Source organism: Thalassophryne amazonica, chromosome 1, assembly GCF_902500255.1.
Source record: "Thalassophryne amazonica chromosome 1, fThaAma1.1, whole genome shotgun sequence".
NCBI lineage: Eukaryota > Metazoa > Chordata > Actinopteri > Batrachoidiformes > Batrachoididae > Thalassophryne > Thalassophryne amazonica.
The window spans coordinates 35,413,978-35,438,527 of NC_047103.1; the positions used below are offsets into that span (position 1 = coordinate 35,413,978).

A 24,550-nucleotide genomic window follows, 5' to 3' on the forward strand; every position below is an offset into this window, starting at 1 on the left:
TATGCTGGATAGGAGCCACTGTGAAGCCTCTCAACTGCTGCTTGCTTTCTGCTGTTTGCTGCTGAGCATGAGGAGGCGAGGGTGAGGTTTCTGAACTGAAGCCGAGCTGTTTGAGAAAGGTCTGTTCCGCAGTCGAGGAGCAGTGTTCTAAGTCACGAGTAGCGGCAAATTTCTGCCCAGCTCTCGTGTTCAAATTGCCTGTACCGCTAAGCACTGATTTTCCAGAAAATGAACTGAATTGTTGCTGAAAACGTGTGCTAAAAAGTCAGCTGCTTCAGTGTCCTGAGGCTGTGAAACGCTGCTATGAAACGGCAGCTCAGAGCGCAGCTGAGGAGCGTAGCCAAACAGTTTCTATCTGCTGAATGGGGAAAAAAACTCCATCAAAATTCTTCAGTATTAATCCAGATTTCCTCGCATGAGTGTAGCTGATGATACATTGGGAAATTTACAGTTTATTTTAGGGCTGAAAGGCTTTGTGTTTCCAAAAAGTTCGAAGTTCGCTCTTAGCAGGAGAGCGAGCGAGCGAGAGAGACAGAGAGAGCAAGAGAGAGAGAAAGTAAGAGAGAGGGAGTGAGACAGAGAGCGAGCAAGTGAGCGAGAGAGAGACAGAGGACTTCATTTCTAATTTTTACTGTATAACATTTGCTTTGACAATGTAACCATATGTTTCCCATGTCAATAAAGCTCCACTGAAATTGAAAATTGAGAAGGACAGAGAGTCAGAGTGAGAGATAGAGAGCCAGACAAAGAGGGAACGAGAGAGAAAGCGCTGTCTTTTCTCTTTTTAATCTTTAAAAACAAGCCAACAAAAGTCTATTAAAAAAGGACTTAATTATTTCACCAAAACATCAGATCTAGGCTTGCATCTGAGATGTGCCTTCTGGCAAATTGTAGCTGAACTTTCAGGTCTCCTTTTAAAGAAAATCCTCCTCCAAACCCTTCATCACAAAGCTGTATAGGTGGGAATACAAAATATCCTCATATAAAACTATCAATAATGATAATAATAATAATATTAAAGCAAACAGAGCTCTGGTATCAGAGTAGTATTGTTATCGGCAGATATCCAAATTCGGGTATCGGGATCGGATTGAAAGTGAAAAAATGGGGATCGGTGCATCCCTACTTAGTAAAAGGCACATGGCATCCTGCCTGGAGTTTGCCAAAAGGCACCTGAAGGACTCTCAGACCACAAGAATCAAAATTCTTTGGTCTGACGAGAGAAAGATTGTACTCTTTGGCATGAATGCCAGTTTGGAGGAAACCCTACAGTGAAGCATGGTCATGGCAGCATCTTGTTGTCGGGATGATTTCAGCGGCAAGAACTGAAAGACTTTTCAGGATTGAGAGAAAGATGAAAGCAGCAATGTACACAACCAAGATATGAAAGGATTGGTTTCAGGATAACTCTGTGAATGTCCTTGAATGGTCTAGCCACAGCCCAGACCAGAATCCAATCAAAATGGCTGTGCACCCACACTCTCCATCCAACCTGATGGAGCTTGAGAGATGCTGCAAAGAGGAATGGCAAAACCGCCCAAAGATAGGTGCACCATGCTTGTGGCATCATATTCAAGAAGACTTGAGGTTGTAATTGCTGCCAAAGGTACATCAACAAAGTATTGAGCAAAGGGTGTGAATACTTAGGTATGTGTGATTTATTAGTTTATTATTTTTAATAAATTTGCAAAAAACGAAAAAAACCCTTTTTTCGTGTTGTCATTATGTAGTGATGTGAGCAGAATTTTGAGGGGAAAACATTTATTTCCATTATAACATAATCTCCATTGGAATAAGCTGTAACATGAAAAAATGTGGAAAAAGTGAAGCGCTGTGAATACTTTCCAGATCGAATGCAGAGTCCCAAGAAATGCAACTTCACAGTATGGAAACTGACAACTCCACTGAGCCATCTGTGGGAGCTGGCCACAGCTGAATCAAGCTGTCCTGGAGAACCCTGCTGCACTTTTTGACGAAGAAGATGGAGGATGTGTTCCACAAAATGTGCGTGGCAGCACTGTGGTACATTCCTCGATTAAACTCACACAGAGCTGTGTGACTCCAAAGATCTGGATTATATAAAAAAAAAATAAAGGAATACTCTTGATGGTTGATGGTGAGTCTACATGCAAATTTACAAGTTTATACAGTACTGTTCAGAATAATAGTAGTGCTATGTGACTAAAAAGATTAATCCAGGTTTTGCGTATATTTGTTATTGTTACATGGGAAACAAGGTACCAGTAGATTATCACAAATCCAACAAGACCAAGCATTCATGGTATGCACACTCTTAAGGATATGAAATTGGGCTATTAGTAAAAAAAAAAAGTAGAAAAGGGGGTGTTCACAATAATAGTAGTGTGGCATTCAGTCAGTGAGTTCATCAATTTTGTGGAACAAACAGGTGTGAATCAGGTGTCCCCTATTTAAGGATGAAGCCAGCACCTGTTGAACATGCTTTTCTCTTTGAAAGCCTGAGGAAAATGGGACCTTCAAGACATTGTTCAGAAGAACAGCGTAGTTTGATTAAAAAGTTGATTGGAGAGGGGAAAACTTATACACAGGTGCACAAAATTATAGGCTGTTCATCTACAATGATCTCCAATGCTTTAAAATGGACAAAAAAAAAAACAGACGCGTGGAAGAAAACAACCATCAAAATGGATAGAAGAATAACCATAATCACCCATTGATCAGCTCCAGGATGATCAAAGACAGTCTGGTGTTACCTGTAGTGCTGTGACAGTTAGAAGACGCCTGTGTGAAGCTAATTTATTTGCAAGAATCCCCCACAAAGTCCCTCTGTTAAATAAAAGACATGTGCAGAAGAGGTTACAATTTGCCAAAGAACATATCAACTGGCCTAAAGAGAAATGGAGGAATGTTTTGTGGACTGATGATAGTAAAATTGTTCTTTTTGGGTCCAAGGGCCACAGACAGTTTGTGAGACGACCCCCAAAGTCTGAATTCAAGCCACAGTTCACAGTGAAGACAGTGAAGCACGGTGGTGCAAGCATCATGATATGGGCATGTTTCTCCTACTATGGCAGGGGTGGCCAAGTTCGGTCCTCGAGAGCCACATTCCTGACACTCTTAGTTGTCTCCCTGCTCCAACACACCTGAATCCAATGAAAGACCTGTTAGCAGACTTTTAATGAGCCTTTCATTGGATTCAGGTGTGTTGGAGCAGGGAGACAACTAAGAGTGTCAGGAATGTGGCTCTCGAGGACCAAACTTGGCCACCCCTGTACTATGGTGTTGGGCCTATATATCGCATACCAGGTATCATGGATCAGTTTGGATATGTCAAAATACTTGAAGAGGTCATGTTGCCTTATGCTGAAGAGGACATGCCCTTGAAATGGGTGTTTCAACAAGACAATGACCCCAAGCACACTAGTAAACGAGCAAAATCTTGGTTCCAAACAAACAAAATTAATGCCATTCAGATGTGAAGAAAACATGAAAAACTGTGGTTATACAACTAAATACTAGTTTAGTGATTCACAGGATTGCTAAAAAAGCAGTTTGAACATAATAGTTTTGAGTTTGTAGCGTCGACAGCAGATGCTACTATTATTGTGAACACCCCCTTTTCTACTTTTTTTTTTTTACTAATAGCCCAATTTCATAGCCTTAAGAGTGTGCATATCATGAATGCTTGGTCTTGTTGCATTTGTGAGAATCTACTGAATCTACTGGTACCTTGTTTCCCATGTAACAATAAGAAATATACTCAAAACCTGGATTAATCTTTTTAGTCACATAGCACTACTATTATTCTGAACACTACTGTATATAATAAAAATTTGACATGCTTTGAGATGCTGCTGGTTGCTAGCCCATGTTTGCAGAAACACGTACGTGTGACTGCCGTGTGTACATAGTAAAACTGTTTTTCTCTCCAACCTCATTGCGCCAGCGTACCATAGTGGCACAGATATGGTACCACTACGGTACGTTCCTTTAAAACCAATAAATGAATTTTAGAGTCGCGGGAGTCGCAGTGCATATTTTGAACATGTTCAGGATAGCCTCTGCAACTGATTTTCAGCCTGTGACACATCGCCGATGACCACTGTTTTCTGTGCCAGTCGAGCAAATGTGGCACACAGGCCTGAGGCATTGTGTCTTGATCTTGTGGCAGGGTGGTGGTCACCCCTGGTGTGACTAGTCTCTTAGTGCTTAGTTAAATCTCTCACTTCTGCTCGAAGGACTGTGAAGGATATGGTTAAAAACAAAACAAAACAAAAAAACACAAAACTGTCCCATAGGTAAGACTAAGAATCTGACACAGTGTTTCACCTAGAGTCTGTTAGTGACACTGCAGCTGATCAGGATGCTTTGAAATCAAATCACTGCAGTCACTGGATTTTTTTTGTGGTGTAAACAGGAACATAACAAAACCTATACACTACAGGGCTGCTTATTCTTGTTTTTCTAGTTATTCATAGTTATGTGCAATATTGTCAAACATCTTGTGCAATATATCTTCCAGTTATTTCACATAAATTTGTTGTACTTATTGTAGATGGAGCCCGGTGGAAAATCAGAGTGATGAAGGAAGGAAAAGTTTGTATCTTTTCCTGTTTGATATAAATCGTATATTTGCATTAAGGTAAAATGTTGCACTGGGTTAATTGTGTTTCTACTATCAGTAATAATGTCTGTTTGGAAGACTGGGATCAGGAGAGTCACTGTGAAATGAGTTGCACGTGTACCAGCTGGTGGTTTTTGATTGGCTGGTTTGAGGGCGTACGACACAGAGTGATTGGTGGAGTGTATGAGTGAGGCGGGGTTTCAGTGATTGGCGCCGACTGAAGAACGGGATGCGGAAGTGGTGACGAAGCACTTCGATGGAGGCACTTTGACAGGGGAGGCACCATCAAGGAGAGAATTCTTTCACTCTCATGCTCGGGAGACTGAGCAGACTGAGAGCAGTTCCAACACCGCATAGAGAACGCTTACCCCGGACACGAACTTGGCAGTGGTTGCCACACCGTTGGTGGGTGAACACACGAAGGAGACGCTGAGTTACCATGGCTGGTAGTGAGTAGGAACGGTGGGAGAGCCCAACGACCTCAAGTGGGGAGACGGGTGCATTCAGAGCGGCTGGAGGCACAGGTGTGCCTGGAGCGATGGAGATGCTACCGAGAAGGGTGGAGGAGAGATACAGCAGATTCCAAGACATTAACCAGGTAGCCTGTTTCCACGCGCTGGCCGTGGCTGTGTTTTACCATCTACACATTGTTTGTGTGTTTTGTGTCGAGGTCTGCTATAACAGCGAGGATCATCATGACGTGTTCACGCATCGCCTAGGGGCTGGAGATGGTCCAACATTCAAAGCGGACAATTGGTGGATTCTGTGAGGCAGGCCCGGGACTGGCCTGCGTGGCAAATTATTTTTGGGTTTCATCAGTTCCTCTCGCCTGGACAGCGTGAGTACAAGACTGAACTGTGTGAATGTGTGTGTGTGTTTATGTGTGTGTGTGTGTGTGTGCGCATGGGCCCAGGTTGTGGTGCATCAAGGGGAGTAGGAAAAGTGGGGATGTGAGTTTTGAGAGTTGGGAATTACTGTGGGTTTGTTTTTATTGTTGTGATGTGTTTGCTTTTGGAATCATTTCTGGTGTTTGAAAATGTGTTTCTGTTTCTTGTTATGAATTGAAATAAAGGAATTTATATGTTGGCAACAAACATTTCCTCTCTGAATCAAATTTCACTTAAGGCCCAGTCACACGGCACTTAACAAAGGGCAACGAAGCCCAAACCAAACAAGAAATCTGAACTTTCGTTGACTTCCGTTGGCATCGTTTAACCTTTGTGTAGCTTCATTCTTGCAGCCGGCGCTTCGTCAGGATTTTTAAACTGTTGAAAAATTTGAACAAATACCGCCGAAAACCTCAATTCGTCCATATTTCATTTTGCTGTAGTTCTTGACAGTTTTTTAATTGTTTGCTTAATTTTTGTAACGTTAGCATTTAGTTTGACTTCGTTCAACCAGCTGAACGTTTTCACACAGTATAAAAGCAGGTTTTGGAGCGCTGCTGAGGAGCTGCAGCTCCTCCGCAGCGGTGCTGGTGTGTGGCTTCTGCCGCTGCATGTGATGTGGCGACAGCCGCCGGTCATGCCATGGTGCTGGCCGGCCAGGAAGAATTTGTCGGCCTCTCCGTCAGCACACGGCAGTCCGTGATCACCTGAGCACCTGATTTCACCGATTAACATCACTTTGAGCAGGTGGAATCAGTTAATCAGTGAAATCACCTGGTGGACTGGGTGATTGGAAAGAAAGCCTGCACCCTCTCGGCCCTTTCTGGAATGAATTTGAGACGTCTGTACAGTTAAGACAGAAAGATTTTTTAGTTTTGAATTAAATAGTAAGTCCCTTCGGCTGCTCCCTTGTTTGCACTCGGGGTCGCCACAGCAAATCCAAGGTGGATCTGTATGTTGAATTGGCACAGGTTTTACGCCGGATGCCCACAACTCCACATTACATGGAGAAATGTGACAGGGGTGGGATTTGAACCCAGAACCTTCTGCACTGAAACCAAGCACATTAACCACTTGGCCATCACCCCTGCTTAGTTTTTAATTAAATATGTACCATAAATGCTGTTTTTCTGACGCGCACATCAACCAGCGCACGCATGGTGTTTCACAGTGTCTGATCTGCTCCACACGCAAAACTGAGTCCCGGTAATTTTAATTTTTTGTTTTTGTTTTCTTTGTCGATCATGAGATAATGTCATCATGCAGCCAGGATCGCCTGGTGTCTGTGGTAAAAGGTGCTGTGATATTTTCAACTTGTAGCGCAGACAGAGAGATGGTGGGGAAGGAGGGAGGGGGAGAGAGGGAGAGAGACTCAGCTGACTGATCTAATGGGAGGCGCGACTGCAGCACAAAGTGCCAGAGGGACTTTTCCTCATCCACGAAGGATTGTTTTCAGACATCGTTTTCTGCAGGACATGTTGATGAATCCACTACAACGAACAGGGAAGACTTCAAATTTATTGTGTGTGTGAATTTACATCGCATGAGCACTGCAGCTTTCAGGCAATTACTGGATAGCATCAAATGACATATTTCGACATGAGAAAGCCTATAAAAATCCATAAATTAGCTGCAACATTGTTTGAGAGGATTCACAGTGGCTCTTCTCCAGTATCAGAAAATGTCATGGGTTGGATCCAGGATGGGATCAGTATCGGGTTCCTGCTTGTAAGGGCTCCTTATTTTCATTTATGTGCATCAGTTGTTAGTTTATAGCACAGTCTATCGTCCCAGCTGTATTTTATTAGTGAGTTTTTTCCTTTAAGAAGCCCTCCTATTCTGCACTCTTTACCTGTATTAACTGCACCTGTTTGAACTCGTTACCTGTATAAAAGACACCTGTTCGCACACTCAATCAATCACACTCCAACCTATTCACCATGACCAAGACCAAAGAGCTGTCTGGACACCAGGGACAAAATTGTAGACCTGCACAAGGTTGGAATGGGCTTACAGGACAATAGGCAAGCAGCTTGGTGAGAAAGCAACAACTGTTGGTGTAAACAAGTTCAGAAAACCACCCAAGCCAGAGTGGGACAGCATCCTACAGCCAAAAACAGAGTTGTCCTGAAGCCATTCCATTGATATGCTGACTGTGTGCTTAGGGTCATTGTTCTGCTGAAAGATGAACCATCACCTCAGTCTGAGATCAAAAGCGCACTGGAGCAGGTTTTCATCCAGGATGTCTCTGTTCTACATTCATCTTTCCCTCAATCCTGACTAGTCTCCCAGTTTCTGTCACTGAAAAACATCTCCACTGCATGATGCTGCCATCACCATGCTTCACTGTAGGGATGGTGCCTGGTGTCCTCCAAACATGATGCCTGACATGCGTGAATCAGACCAGAGAATTTTGTTTCTCAAGGCCTGAGAGTTCTTCAGTTGCCTTTTGGGAAACTCCAGGTGGGCTGCCATGTGCCTTTTACTAAGGAGTGGCTTCTGTCTGGCCACTCTACCATACAGGCCTGATTGGTGGATTGCTGCAGAGATGGTTGTCCTTCTGGAAGGTTCTCCTCTCTCCACAGAGGAATACTGGAGCTCTGACAGAGTGACCATGGGGTTCTTGGTCACCTCCCTAACTAAGGCCCTTCTCCCCTGATCGCTCAGTTTAGACATGTAGCCAGTGCTAGGAAGAGTCCTGGTGGATCCAAACGTACTCCATTTACAGATGATGGAGGCCACTGTGCTCACTGGGACCTTCAAAGTAGCAGAAATGTTTGTGTACCTTTCCCTCAAGACAAATATTGGAGGTTTACAGGCAATTCCTTTGACTTCATGCTTGGTTTCTGCTCTGACATGTACTGTCAACTGTGGGACAGGTGTGTGCCTTTCCAAATCATGTCCAATCAACTGAATTTACAACAGGTTGGCTCCAATTAAGCTGCAAAAATACATCAAGGATGATCAGTGGAAACAGGATGCACATGAGCTCAATTTTGAACTTTATGGCAAAGGCTGTGAATATTTATGTGCATGTGATTTCTGAGGTTTTTTTTTATTTTTAATAAATCTGCAAAAAACTAAAAAAAAAAAAAAAAAAAAAAAACCAAAACAAAACCTTTTTTCACATTATCATTATGGGGTATTGTGTGTAGAATTTTGAGAAAAAAAAAAATAATAATTTCATTCATTTCGGAATAAGGCTGTTACATAATAAAATGTTGAAAAAGTGAAGTGCTGCGAATACATTCTGGATGCAGTGTATACATGGGTACTGGACTTGGCTGGGGAAGTCATCTGTGTCACACTGGCTTCCAGTGTGGGAGGAGTCATAGACACTTGTCTGCCTGAGGCGGATACACGTTTTATGATTTCTTCTTCTCAATAAAATAATATTTTATAATATAATTTATAATATAATAATTTATAATAATAATTATTTTGCTTGTAAAAGGGCTGAAATATGGGTCATAAATTCATATTGTGTAAAAGGCAGTCAGATGCACACAGAAACACAGAAACACTGCGGCCACCAGCATTGTTCAGGACTGTGAGGAAGCACCTGCAGGCAGATGGCCAGGTTGACTCTGCAGCCGAAGGCTGTGCTGACGGATCTGGGATGAAGGCCGAGGTCTTTGAAGAGTTTGGAGAAGGAGTGTGTGAGCGACATCCTGGGCCGCTCCTCAGCCACCACGACACAGGCCCGAACCCGGGACAGGTCCAGTCCTCGCGCCTGAACAAGAGTGACATTTCAGGTGAAGAGATAAGGATTAAGAATTTTCATCACTTTTTTCCCACGTTACAACCACAGTTTGAGATGAAGGACAGAAAGGGGGAATTAGACAGAGCAAAGTTAAAGAAAAGCAGATACCAAGAAAGGATGGCAAGGACAGCGGGAAATAATGCACAGATATGCAAATTCTGTGGTTAAATTTCTTAAATACCATGAAAGAAACATTAATTTCATCTTCATCCTACAAAACTTTTCAGCTCCTGGTCTGCTGCAGATTAACAGAATTAAAAACATCCAACACTGTTTGAGAATATAAGAATAAAGATGTTATGCAAAAATATGCAAAGACTTTGCGTCCATTCATCTGTTCGTTCGTCTGTCTGTGCTCAGCATAAGTCCAGTCCTGTTACTGCCAGGGTCTGCAAACTCACAGGGAGCATTCTTGGGAAACAGACCTTGGATAAGTTCAAAGATGGCTAACCTTCACCTATTTTAAGAGGTCAGAAGGTCACATTCTGCTTCCTATTTTTATGCTCATATGGCCGAGGGTATTTTAGCACTGCGTTATATTTTTAAAAGTAAGCGCATGTCTGGTATGTGAGACCATGTATTGGAAAGCAATAAATTTTTGGGTAGAGACCGATGACAAAATTTGGGGAGTTTGAGGGTAATTCATTTGGGCATCAAAGAGAGGAATTGCTTGACAATTCAGATTTGCGATTTTGGATGAAGTTCATTTGTGGAAGAAGGATGATGGTCATCACATGTAGAAAAGTACATATACGGCCATTCGTGCATTCTGGAAGGGGAAGAAAAATAATGTCATTTTGTAAAGATCACTTCTACTTTTCACTCTGTGTTCAGCTTTCAGTTTCCATGGAGACCTGGAGACAGACAATAACTAAAATTAACTGCACCTTCTACCATGGACCAATCAGAGTTGTCTGTGGAACTTCAGCAGTGGAGTGCAGCCTCGGGCTGAGCAGACGGACAGAGACAGAGGAGTCTGAGTTAATTAACACTGAGTCAGAAGACGGCTGTGTCCTGCAGTGGAGGAGGTAAGTCACTTAGACAGCGTCACATGGATCAACACTCTGTTGGTTTATCCGCCTGTTGGCATTTGGCTAAGTGAATTACGTGGACTTTGTTTGTGCAGATGCATTGTGGCAATACTAGTTAAACATTTGCAGATGATACGACTGTCAGGTCTCAGCATAAGACAACCAAGTTTCCGTGACAGGGTTTTTAAGTGGCTGGAATCTCGCTCCTTCATTTCCTGTTGCTTATCAGGGTCCAGGTCACAGTAGTGTGTCCTGGGTCTTCTCTAGTTGCACATGCCTGGAAAACCTCTCTATGGAGACAACCAAGGGCATCCTCACCAGATACCAGAACCAACTTAGTTGTCTCCTTTTGACGCGAAGGAACAGCGAATCTACACGGAGTCCCTCTTGAATATTTCAGTTTCTCACCTTGTCCCTGAGTGTAAGCCCAGATACCTGATGCAGGAATCTCATTTCCACCGCTTGTATTTGCAACCTTGTTCTTTCAGTTATTACTCAAACCTTATGACCATAGGTGAGGATAGGATAGGCCTTCTGGCTCAGCTCTTTCTTCACCATGATGGCCTAGTGCAGTGTCCTCAGAGGCAGCACCAATCAGTCTATTGATCACACGCTCTATCTTTCCCCCACAAGACCCTGTCTGGAAGCTAAGTAAAGGTGGTATTAAATATCACCCGTCAAACAGTGTGGTGAGTATGAACACTTCACTTCCTGTGCTGCAAACATTTTCCTGAGAAAGAGACCTGCTACATTTTTTGGGGGTGGGGGTAGGTAATTATAGAAGAGTGAAAGAAATCAATGATAAAGCGATGACATTTTCAAACCAATAATAGAAATACATGGTTGGTGTCCCGACCTTCCCCCTAAAACTGCTTCTGAATAGAATGAAGAATGTTTTTGGCTCCATGTTGAATCAGAATGTTTCATTTTAAGACCATAATAAGATGATTAACAAAAAAAAATGCTTTGAATAGTCTCATGAACAAATCTGTGCAGCAAAATGTAGGAATTTATACAACAATGAACAATTAGTGCAGTATTTTACAACTAAAGTCAAAAATGTGTTGTCATAAAAAATACATTTTGACACATCTGCAAAACAAAAATACAATCATCAAGGATGGAACTGGCACACTGTGTGGTAGATTCCAGAAATTTTCACCGTCAACCTATCTACAGACTGTCAGTCCAAATCAGATTTCTGACAATTCCAGATTATATCCAGACTGATTTGTAAAATTCTGAACAGTAAAAACAAAACAAAACAAAAAACACACAAACACACACTCACACACACACACACACACACACACACACACACACACACACACACACACACACACACAAAAGCCAATTATTGCAAATCTGATTAAAACAAAATTCAGAGGTGCTTTGAAATGTGATTCCAATCAGATTTCAAAGTGTGTTTTCCATCATAGTCAGGACTTTGTGGATGATGCCACACCTCTCACTGTGCAGTATTGTTCCAACTATCAGCACACATTATATGTCATGTGTATGTAATACCATTATGAGCTCTATCCAATTTTTTTTCTGCACACCTTGAAACGGCCCAACTTCCATGTTGGGCAGCCTTTCTCTTTATCTGCTCTCATTTTGCTCAAGGGCAAAAGTGTGTGCAGGTGCCTGTGCACCCATGTACCACCATTTCTGTAATATAACATGTATGTAACACTGTGCAATGCAAATCCATGGTCACATTGCAGCAACCAACAGTGCAGATACATAATTACTGATGCCATGTCATTACCATAGCAACCCAGATTTTATATATATATATATATATATAGAGGGGCTGGACGACTCCTCCCACAAGGAGTGCTCACAGGCGAATGACGTCACAGACAGGCGTGGAAAAACTCACGCATGCGCACGAGGGTTCAAGCATGTCTGACGTAAAAACATATGAATGAAATCCATATAGTTTTTGAAAAAAATAAAAAGGACCTATACTTTATTGACAGACCTCGTATACATATATACTCTCTGTCAAAGGCTGTGATGTTTGGACACACAAATCTGATCACGATGCACACAATCTGTCTCAAAAGATCTGATTTCAGAAAAAAAATAATAAATCTGATTTTCCTGCAGTCTGAATTTAGCTTTGATCCTTGCCTTCAATCTGCCTCTGCTCCTTGCACTTTTCAGTGATCAGTGAAGCACATCAGGTTTCACTTCTTAGCTCGTGCTTCCTTACACCCAGAGCAGCACAGTGGGCAAATGTACTATTCCCCATTTTTTTCAGATCTGCTGTACCTTTCACAGAAAGGAAGGTCAAGCTTTTCAGCCATTATCTTGTTTATCTTTTAGTTGCATCTCTTCATCCAGCCATGTCCTATCATAACTTAAAAAAACAAAAAAATAGAGGGCCGCAGTCGTTGAGCACAAACCTCCACCAACACTAGTTTCCAATTACACAAATTGTTACCTTGGAAAAATAAATTCAAGGTCAAATAACTGTTAGAAGTGACTTTTCATAAGTTAAAATATAATACAAAATATAGATAAAAAAAAGGGCTTTTCAATGTTAAAATCAAATATCTGTTAAATCCACAATACGGATCAGATGCAGGTCAAACTTAGTTTGTTCAACTGTCACAAATGAGACTGATTGAAGCACTTTTGATTGAGATATACACATATTGAGATGTACATCAAATGGGCTTTTCAATATTAAATTCAAATGTCCATAAAATCCACAATTCGGATCAGATCCAGATCAAACTTTGTCAAGCAATAGTGAGTTCCAGTCTGTACCTCACTTTCAAATATGAGAGTGACTGTGCCATGTTTGTTTAAGATAATGCAAAATAAACATTAAATGGGGTTTTCAATATCTGTAATCTGGGGTCAATTTGTCAACTTTGTCAACCCAACTTTGTCAGTTGATAAAGGATATCATACATAATGCTCTCAAATATGAAAGAAATTTGAGTTATGATTTTTTGAAAATTCATTCAATGTTAAAGGTAGAGATTCTTCCAATTTTCCAAGATTTTTCCTGACTTTGATCTTGAAAACTTAATCAGTTCTTGCCTATCAGGATATGAATCTTCAGTAAAAAATTTCATGATATATGAAAAATTGTGGACTCTAGGCTGTTCACAAACAAACAGACAAACAAGCAGGGGTGAAAACATTACCTCCTCCAACTTCATAGGCGTAGTTAACAAAAAAAAACTAAAAATTGTGGAAGGATAAACTATCAATTGCAGAAACTGCTTCAAACAAAAAAAAATTTGAAAACACAAGTCAAGACAACATTGTGCACCTGAGATGTGGAGAGGAAAACTCTGTGCTGGAGGAAAACACTTTTTCCCAGAAACTGAGTCAAAGTTAAGACAGATTTCACAAGTTCATCACATTTAAAAACAAAAATACCTCTATGTGTACAAAATGTTACAATTTTTTACTTGAGTTGTCTGTGTTGCTTTTGTCAGTTTCTTGCTGACCTTCAGTGCTTCAGTCTGCAGGCCAAGTCCTTTGGTACAGAGCTCCATGACACTGTAAGAACAGAAGGTGTCTCGCACCCTCAGCTGGCTGACGGCAAGCAGCCACAGTGCCGGGTTCGACTCCAGCTCCACAGGGGGGATCAAGATGGACTGGTGGCCTGAGTACACACTGCAGACAAAACGCACACACACACAAAAAAACAAACTTAAGATCACACAAACATTATTTTTTCTTGACAATACAGTGGAATCTGGACAATGACAAGGGACATAGAAAATAATAATTCACAAGAATACACAGGTAGATGAAGATTAAAAGCTCTGCAAATGCAAAAAGGTGAAGACTCTCAGAGCCGTGAAGGACAAACACTACATAAAATGTCCACATTCTTATTGTTTTTTATAAAATAAAATACAGGTAGGCCATCTACTTTCCATGTCATTAAGAGCTGACTTCAAAAGTTTCAAAGATTTACTCATCAAAAAAAGCTGATGTGCAGTCTCTTTTTTATTTAAAAGTATTCAGCACCAGAAAGCGGTCTCACTAAAGCTCAAAATGTATGAGGAGAGACTTTTAGACCAACCAGGCCTGCAATCTGCAGCAGCGACAAAATGCAAAGAGCAGCTGAGATGAGAGAAGTTTCAGAAGGCAAATTTCTCAGAAAACAGTCAGTAAATCTGTCCAGTTATTTAAGGAAGCCATCCAACATTCTGATGTAAATCACAAAGGCAAGTACTGAGTGTTCTGTGATAAATCCGTAGTCAACAGCAATGACAGATGACCCTAAAAGATCATTTACTAGCACTAGCCTTCATTCAACATTCATCATTACTTCCACCGGCAGAAATTTAACTATTGGTGTTCTCCTTTCAAACAGCAAGATTTTGGCCATTTAAAATTAAAAGAAAGAACTTTCACTTCATGAAAATACTTCATTAATTCAGTATTTGTAACCAATTTCCTGAATGAACACAAAAGAAACCAAAGGGTTCACATTTTCTCCACAAGCCTGTGGATACCGTGGAAGCCCAGAAACCTCTTCAATTTCATCCATCTTAACTTGGTTTAGAAGGTTAGCCTGTTTTTGTGCATGTTTGCTGGAGAGATGCGGCAGTCATCTCACTAGTATCCCATTATTATCTGGGAGCAGCAGGGGTCAGAGTGTGGGAGCAGGACAACCAGCCAGGCAAACAATGGGTCTATCCCCACCTCTTGAAAACAACCATCTCTCTACCATTGCCAGGTGAAATGTGGGCATCCCCTGTGCCTACTCCAGCCACTGGGGTCCTCAGCACTGCACAGGGAAACACATCACATAGCCAAAATGCCATAGCTGGTGCTCCCCCAGAATGCAAGTTATACTCCTCATCAAGTTTCACCAAGTAACTGTTCGTTTCACCCAAAGTCGTTCTAGTGTAACAAGGCCAGCAGGTGTCGCTGCGCAGATGTAGTTAGTAAACCTCACTCCCAACAGCTCAAAAGGATTCTCTGGTCACAAGGCCAGAGCCCTGGGTTTTAGCCTTCTGGTTAGAGTCCGACTCCCAAGCCGGAGATCGTGAGTTTGCGTCCCGAGGGGAGCGAATGGGCGGAGTCATAACAACACAACGCAAAGTGCAGCCGCTAACTTTTATTGGAATTTCATTATTAACAACACAAGATTAAAAAATTACTGAAAAAACATACACACACACAGAGAAAAAAAACAACAACAACAACAACCCAAACCGAGTAAACACACTGCGTGTGGAAAACCAACTTAAAGTATATCAACATTGAATACTTGGTTGTTTCTTTTTTCTTTCCTTCTTTTTTTCTCTTTTTCCTTTCCTTCCCCTTCTTCTCCCTTTTATTCTCTTTCCTCCCCTTCCCCTTTACTCTCCTTTTAAGTGCAGTGGGGGAAATACTCCGTGTAGATTAAATAGAAAACAATGATAAAGACGGAGTGCCCCACCCAAAGCAGCAAGCCGATTTGGACAGAACAGCTACAGCTACTCCCCCTCATCCAGATGGGGGGGGGGGGGTATCCTACCTCTTGGTATGCCTCATTGATCCAGACTAGTAAAATAACTTTAGTACGTGTCATTGGAAATACTATTTTCTAAGGTCTCACTACAGCGTCCAACACTAACAACCATACTGTAAGACAGGAGGCATCAGGACTGTAAAGATATCAGCCACAGAAATTGGCACTGCCAAACAACTCTTTCCAGCATCATCATGCCTCCATAAGCTCCTCTCAGGTACCTCTCAAAGGCAGAGGCTCCAAGGACACAAATGTCACTGCTAAGATAAGCAAGTGTCTCCACAAATTGATTGAACACTTTAACTACACAGAGATTCACTTCTAATGGTCAAATCCAGGATGCAATTGAAGGTCTGGATCTTAGTCTTGATCCAGGCCAATTGCGAACCCCGACACTGCAGTTCCCTTTGTGTGTCCTGTACTGGCTTCCAAAAATCAAAACTCTGATGATTCAGAGTTACTATTTATCATCATCAATGGGTCTGATGGAAGTCAGCTTTTGTTGCTTTGTATCAAACGTTTCCCCTCGATGTGCCCGAGTCCTCTATCCTCCGAGTCCTACTATCCTGAAAGAACCAACTCTAGATCACAGAATTTGAAACTTACAATTTCACAGTATTTTTCAGACAGACATAGAAATACATTTAATAATACTGATGTACACTGCTCAAAAAAAAGAGAAAAAAAGAATAAAGGAACAGTTTGAAAACACACTAGATCTCAATGGGGAAAAATCATCCTGGATATCTTTCCTGATATGGACTGGATAATGTGTTAGGAATCAACAGATGTCACATCGGTTGATGGAAATGAAAATTGGCAATCCACAGGGCGCTGAATTCAAAGACACCCTGAAAATCAAACTGAAAAAATAATGCAGCAGACTTGTCCATTCTGCCAAAATTTCACTGCAGTAACTCAAAATCATACTCAGTAGCTTGTATGGCCCCCACATGCTTGACAACGTCGGGGCATGCTCCTAATGAGACGACGGATGATGTCCTGGTGGATCTCCTCCCAGATCTGGACCAGGGCATGACTTACCTCCTGAACAGTCTGAGGTACAACCTGGCAGTGTTGGATGGACCAAAACATAATGTCCCAAAGGTGTTCTATTGGATGTAGGTCAGGTAAGTGCAGGGGCCGGTGAATGGCATAAATTCCTTCATCTTCCAAGATCTGCCTGCATACTCTCACCTCAATAGGTTGGGTACACGGTGCTGGCCAGTGAGCGTAGGTCCCACTACAGGACCCACCTCAGGGAGTCTGTTTTTGATTGTTTGGTAAAAGACATTCACATCAGTGGCCTGCTGGAGGTAATTTTGTCGGACTCTGGCATTGCTCATCCTGTTCCTTGTTGCACAAAGTAGCAGATACCGGTCCTGCTGATGGGTTAAGGACCTTCTACGATCCTGTCCAGCTCTCCTAGATTAACTGCTTGTCTTCTGGCATCTCCTCCATGTTCTTCAGATTGTGCTGGGAGACACAGCAAACCTTCTGACAATGGCATGTATTTGATGCGCCATCCTGGAGGATTTGTACTACCTGTGCAACTTCTGTAGGGTCCAAGCACCGCACCGTGCTACCAGTAGTGACACTGACCCTAGCCAAATGTAAACCTAGTGAAAAAACAGTCAGAAAAGATGAGAAGGAAAAATATCACTGTCGTCTCACTGCTGCCCCTCTAGTGTACCTGTTGTTAATTTCATTAATACCAAAGCAGCTGAAACTGATTAACACCCCCCCTTGCTACTTAACTGACCAGATCAATATCCCAGAAATATAACTGACTTGATGCTATACTCTGATTAACAAATGCTTCTTTAATTTTTTGAGCAGTACATTATTTATGGGTGTCATTTCAGGTTTTCACCAACCTGCAGAGACACCAGAGGACAAACCCTAGTCCACAGTATGGATCCAGGCAGATGGCAACTTCTCTGGATGGGTACAATTCACACTGTAGCTTCACTGACCGACAGAAGGCTCCAACAGCATTATGGGACATCTGGAGAGATAAAGCATGAGACAGAGAGAGAACGAGACAGGGAAAGAGAAAGAAAGACAACAACACACAAAGACGAACAAGGAACAGGATAGAATAATCAACCATTAATAAAATTACTTTATGCTGCTTATTAGGTTATAGTCAGCACTGTATTTATAAGAAAATATTATTTCCCCTGGTTGTTTTTCAACAAATATCTTGCTAAAACCTTTGTCACACATTTTCCTTCTTTATGCAAACTGAGGATCTTAAAATGTTCAGATTTATGTGTGCTTCTGCAGACCTTCTGGCTTTAATGTATACTGAAGGAGGGCAGCTTAATCCTGCTAGTTTTGTTTGTTTTGTTGTTTTTTGGTCATTTATCCTGTAGATGCGTACCCTTTGTTCTTGCTGTGGCAGGCAACTGTGACATTAATAAAACAAAAACACGCAGCAAATTCATGAATAAATAAAATAAAGAGAAAGGGTGTCTCAGGTTGGTGGGTCAGGAGGCAGGAATTAATGCTGAGCTGACCTGAACTCCGGCCAGCATGCCGGTTGTCGACACACTGAAGTCCAGATAAGCCAATCCGTCAGGGTTGGTGGGCTTAAACAGTGCTGGAGGCTTCTTCTTTGGCAGGTCATCTGCAGTGCAAACACACATTTGTTTTATTACATTATCAGTGCAGACCTTTGACTTACATTCTTTTCACGGTCACCGATCTCAAGCTGAACCCCTAGTGCTGCTCGAATAGCTGTTATGAACATACAAAATGCAGAAATTAAACTGTTTTTAATGATAGAGTGGAAATGACAAGAATCCAAATGTTTTAATAAGCCTTCACTACAGTAAAAAAAACAAAACAAAACACTTTGATGAGTAACAAAGCATCTGGCCCAGTCACACGGCACTTAATGAAGGGCAACAAAGCCCAAATGTTGTGAAAGTGTTGGAACACGGACCCACAACAGGGGGCGCAATGAACGGACAATGGAGAAGGTAAATAACAAGATTTACTTCTGTGAAACAGGCACAATTAATATAACAAACACAATTTGGGGTCGAATCCGCTGGTGTCGTGTGGGCAGGCTCGAAGGTAGGAGACGTCCGTCTCAGTCGAACCGGAACCACCCAGATCTCCTCTGCCACCGAACCCTGGAAATACTGGAACCGCCAAGTCCCGAATTCCCAGGTGGCCACTGCCTCCGCTCGTCGGATCCGGTACTGCTGGCAGGAGAGAGCGACAACACACAGGCGTGGATGACCGCACCCAGTAACGGAGAGGGGAGAAGCCGCCTCCACCTCTTGTCAAAGAACAGCAGGAAGGTGAGTACTTATCCAAAACAGTGAAGCTATCTGTAGTCACCAGTCCTGAAAAGGTTTAATAGGTTTAGCTGGTTAATATATATAAATGCAGAGAATACTACCTTAGTCTTAGGCGATATCTCGGCACTGAGGTGGAGACGCCGTCCTCCTGATATACCTCTGTGCTGAGTGGAACAGCTGTGTCTGGTGATGGGTGACAGCTGTCACCCAGGCTACTACCATGATGCGGCAGCGCCCTCTGGTGCCTGGAGCCCGCACTCCAGGCAGGGCGCCCTCTGGTGGTGGTGGGCCAGCAGTACCTCCTCTTCAGCGGCCCACACAACAGGACCCCCCCCTCAACGGGCGCCTCCTGGCGCACGACCGGGCTTGTCCGGATGGCGACGGTAGAAGTCGGCCAGGAGGGCCGGGTCCAGGATGAAGCCCTTCTTCACCCAGGAGCGCTCCTCGGGTCCGTACCCCTCCCAGTCCACCAGATACTGAAAACCCCGGCCCATCCGACGGACATCAAGGAGCCGGCGGACAGTCCAAGCCGGCGCCCCATCAATGATCCGGGCAGGAGGCGGCGCCGGACCCGGGGTGCAGAGGGGTGAGGTGTGAAGAGGCTTGATCCGGGAAACATGAAAAACTGGATGTATCCGCAGTGAGGCCGAAAGCTGGAGCCTCACTGCGGCGGGGTTGACGACTTTGAGGATCTTATACGGTCCGATGTACCGTTCCTGGAGTTTTGGTGAGTCGACCTGTAGAGGAATGTCCTTGGTGGACAACCAGACCTCCTGCCCAGGACGATACTTGGGGGCCGGGGCTCGCCGCCGGTCTGCATGTTTCTTCGCCCTCGTCCGGGCCTGCAACAAGGCAGAGCGGGCGGCACGCCACACCCGACGGCACTTCCGTAGGTGGGCCTGGACCGAGGGCACACCGACCTCTCCCTCAACCACCGGAAACAAGGGGGGCTGATACCCCAAGCACACCTCAAACGGGGAGAGGCCGGTGGCTGATGACACTTGGCTGTTGTGGGCGTACTCGATCCAGGCCAGGTGGGTACTCCAGGCCGTCGGGTGCGCGGCTGTCACACAGCGAAGTGTCTGCTCCAGTTCTTGATTCGCCCGCTCTGCCTGCCCGTTGGTCTGGGGGTGGTACCCAGATGAGAGGCTGACCGTGGCCCCCAGTTCCCGGCAGAAACTCCTCCAGACGTGTGAGGTGAACTGGGGACCGCGATCGGAGACGATGTCTGATGGTATGCCATACAGACGGACGACGTGGTGGACCAGGAGGTCCGCTGTCTCCTGGGCCGTTGGGAGCTTCGGGAGGGCCACGAAGTGGGCCGCCTTGGAGAAACGGTCCACTATCGTGAAGATGACGGTGTTTCCCTGGGACGGCGGGAGACCCGTGACGAAGTCCAGGCCGATGTGGGACCAGGGGCGATGAGGCACGGGCAGTGGCTGTAGCTGCCCTGAGGTCTTCCTGTGGTCGGCCTTGCCCCTGGCGCAGGTGGTACAGGCCTGGACGTAGTCCCGGACGTCGGCCTCCAGGGATGCCCACCAGAAGCGTTGCCGGACGACTGCCACGGTCCTTCGCACCCCTGGGTGACAGGAGAGCTTAGAACCGTGACAGAAGTCCAGGACTGCAGCCCTAGCCTCTGGTGGGACGTATAGTCTGTTCTTTGGTCCGTTTCCGGGGTCCGGGACACGGGTCAGGGCCTCCCGGACGGTCTTCTCCACGTCCCAGGTGAGGGCGGCCACGATAGCGGACTCCGGGATGATGGGATCCGGGGGATCCCACGGTTCCGTTTTGACCTCATCTTCGTGCACCCGGGACAATGCATCCGATCTCTGATTCTTGGTCCCGGGACGGTAGGTAATCCGGAAGTCAAAACGGCCAAAGAACAGTGACCAGCGGGCTTGCCTGGGGTTCAGCCGCTTGGCGGTCCTGATATACTCCAGGTTCCGATGGTCAGTGAAAACCGTGAATGGCACGGCTGTTCCCTCCAACAGATGTCTCCACTCTTCGAGGGCCGCTTTCACAGCAAGGAGTTCCCGATTGCCGACGTCATAGTTCCGTTCAGCGGGGGTCAACCTGCGAGAAAAATAGGCACACGGGTGAAGGACCTTATCGGTCTTCCCGCTCTGGGAGAGCACCGCTCCTATCCCTGAGTCCGAGGCATCCACTTCAACCACTAACTGGCGGCTAGGATCGGGCTGCACCAGAACTGGTGCAGATGAGAAGCGCCGTTTCAACTCCTTGAACGCGGCCTCGCACCGATCCGACCAGGTGAAGGGAACTTTTGGAGAGGTCAGGGCTGTCAGGGGGCTGACTACCTGACTATAGCCCTTGATGAACCTCCTGTAGAAATTAGCAAAACCGAGGAACTGTTGCAGCTTCCTACGGCTTGTAGGTTGGGGCCAATCTCTCACCGCCGCAACCTTGGCCGGATCCGGGGCGACGGAGTTAGAGGCGATTATAAACCCCAGGAAGGACAAAGAAGTGCGGTGGAACTCACACTTCTCGCCCTTCACAAACAGGCGGTTCTCCAACAACCGCTGCAGAACCTGACGGACATGCCGGACATGAGTCTCAGGATCCGGGGAAAAGATGAGTATATCGTCCAGATACACGAAGACGAACCGGTGCAGGAAGTCCCGCAGGACATCGTTTACCAACGCTTGGAAGGTCGCGGGAGCATTAGTGAGACCGAACGGCATGACCAGGTACTCAAAATGGCCCAACGGGGTGTTAAATGCCGTCTTCCATTCGTCTCCCTTCCGGATCCGAACCAAATGATACGCATTCCTAAGATCAAGTTTGGTGAAGATATTGGCTCCATGCAAGGGGGTGAACACCGAATCCAACAGGGGCAACGGGTATCGATTGCGAACCGTGATTTCGTTCAACCCCCTATAATCAATGCATGGACGAAGCCCGCCATCCTTTTTACCCACAAAAAAGAAACCAGCACCCATCGGAGAGGTGGAATTCCGGATCAACCCGGCAGCTAATGAGTCCCGGATGTAGGTCTCCATTGATTCACGCTCCGGCCGTGAGAGGTTGTACAGCCTACTGGACGGAAACTCACTGCCTGGAACCAAATCAATGGCACAATCATACGGGCGGTGGGGAGGAAGCGTGAGAGCCAGATCCTTGCTGAACACGTCAGCGAGGTCATGGTACTCCGCCGGCACCGCCTTCAGATTGGGCGGGACTCGGACCTCCTCCTTAGCTTGGGAGCCGGGAGGAACCGAGGAACCTAGACACTCCCGATGGCAGGTTTCGCTCCACTGAACCACTACCCCGGACGGCCAATCGATCCGGGGATTGTGCTTTAGCATCCATGGAAACCCCAAAACCACACGGGAGGTGGCCTGAGTCACAAAGAACTCGATCACCTCCCGGTGGTTACCTGACACCACCAGAGTTACTGGAGGTGTCTTATGTGTGATTGGTGGGAGTAGGGAGCCATCTAGCGCCCGAACCTGCACAGGTGAGGTAAGAGCCACCAGAGGGAGCCCTATCTCCCTGGCCCATCTACTGTCAAGCAGATTCCCCTCAGAGCCCGTGTCCACCAGTGCTGGGGCCTTCAGGGTTGAATCCTCAAACAGGATCGTGACTGGGAGTCGTGTAGCAATGTGGGTGTGTCCCACGCGAATGTTTTGGCCCACCCCTGGCCCAGTCTCTAGGGGCGGGCGGTTGGCGTTTGACCGCTCAGGGCAGTCTCTCACATGGTGCTCCATTGAACCACAACCAAGACACGCTCCGTGGGTCCATCTCCTCTGTGCATCTGGTGCCCTAAATGTTGCCCTACTCGTGTCCCTAGCTTCGTCAGTAGGGGGAGCTGTGACCCCACGGAGCGCAGGAACAGAGGAGCGTGGGGAGGGCGGAGCTCGATCGGACCCGGAAGGGAGAGGGACGACGCGTGCCTGGCCACGCCCTTCGCCTCGTTCCCGACGGCGTTCTTCTAACCGGTTGTCGAGTTGTATGACTAGATCGATGAGCCCATCTAAATCCCGCGGTTCGTCCTTAGCCACCAGGTGCTCTTTTAGGACCAGTGACAGTCCGTTTACAAAGGCAGCGCGGAGGGCAGTGCTATTCCAGCCGGATCTCGCCGCCGCGATGCGGAAGGCGACTGCATAGGCAGCTGCGCTCCGACGCCCCTGTCTTATTGACAGTAGTGCGGTTGAAGCGGACTCTCCTCTGTTGGGATGATCGAACACCGTTCTGAGCTCCCGTACAAACCCATCATATGTATGAAGGAGCCGCGAGTGCTGCTCCCAGAGCGCTGTAGCCCAAGCGCGTGCCTCCACGCGAAGCAGATTTATCACATAAGCTACTTTGCTAGCATCAGTCGCGTACATCACGGGACGCTGTGCGAAGACGAGCGAACACTGCATCAGAAAGTCCGCGCACGTCTCCACACAGCCTCCGTACGGCTCTGGAGGGCTTATGTATGCTTCTGGGGACGGAGGAAGGGACCGTTGAACGACCAGTGGAACGTCACTTTCGCGCGCAGGGTCCTCGGGAGGGAAAGCCGCAGCGGCGCCCGAAGGGCGCGCCTCCACTTGTGCGGCGAGAGCCTCCACCCTGCGGTTTAGGAGAACGTACTGCTCGGTCATTAAATTGATCCGAGAGGTGAAAGCGGTGAGGATCCGCTGCAACTCACCGAGTACCCCTCCCGGAGCCTCCGCCGCGCCTTGGTCTTCCATTGGCCGTTCAACAGCCGGTTGACGCCCCTCGGGGTCCATGACGCTGGCCGAGATATCCTGTTGTGAAAGTGTTGGAACACGGACCCACAACAGGGGGCGCAATGAACGGACAATGGAGAAGGTAAATAACAAGATTTACTTCTGTGAAACAGGCACAATTAATATAACAAACACAATTTGGGGTCGAATCCGCTGGTGTCGTGTGGGCAGGCTCGAAGGTAGGAGACGTCCGTCTCAGTCGAACCGGAACCACCCAGATCTCCTCTGCCACCGAACCCTGGAAATACTGGAACCGCCAAGTCCCGAATTCCCAGGTGGCCACTGCCTCCGCTCGTCGGATCCGGTACTGCTGGCAGGAGAGAGCGACAACACACAGGCGTGGATGACCGCACCCAGTAACGGAGAGGGGAGAAGCCGCCTCCACCTCTTGTCAAAGAACAGCAGGAAGGTGAGTACTTATCCAAAACAGTGAAGCTATCTGTAGTCACCAGTCCTGAAAAGGTTTAATAGGTTTAGCTGGTTAATATATATAAATGCAGAGAATACTATCTTAGTCTTAGGCGATATCTCGGCACTGAGGTGGAGACGCCGTCCTCCTGATATACCTCTGTGCTGAGTGGAACAGCTGTGTCTGGTGATGGGTGACAGCTGTCACCCAGGCTACTCCCATGATGCGGCAGCGCCCTCTGGTGCCTGGAGCCCGCACTCCAGGCAGGGCGCCCTCTGGTGGTGGTGGGCCAGCAGTACCTCCTCTTCAG

General features: G+C 45.8%; 1 protein-coding gene across 1 annotated transcript in view; it reads right to left on the minus strand.

Moving 5' to 3' along the window:
- Positions 1-24,550, minus strand: part of LOC117508122 (disco-interacting protein 2 homolog C-like) — a 241,868-nt gene that overhangs the window by 19,717 nt on the left and 197,601 nt on the right. The window contains exons 29-32 of the mRNA XM_034167783.1: positions 18,307-18,416; positions 17,662-17,792; positions 13,761-13,929; positions 9,053-9,223 (exon numbers count right to left, since the gene is read on the minus strand). Of these exons, the coding sequence (XP_034023674.1) occupies positions 9,053-9,223; positions 13,761-13,929; positions 17,662-17,792; positions 18,307-18,416 (581 nt within the window). The remainder of the gene's footprint in view (positions 1-9,052; positions 9,224-13,760; positions 13,930-17,661; positions 17,793-18,306; positions 18,417-24,550) is intronic.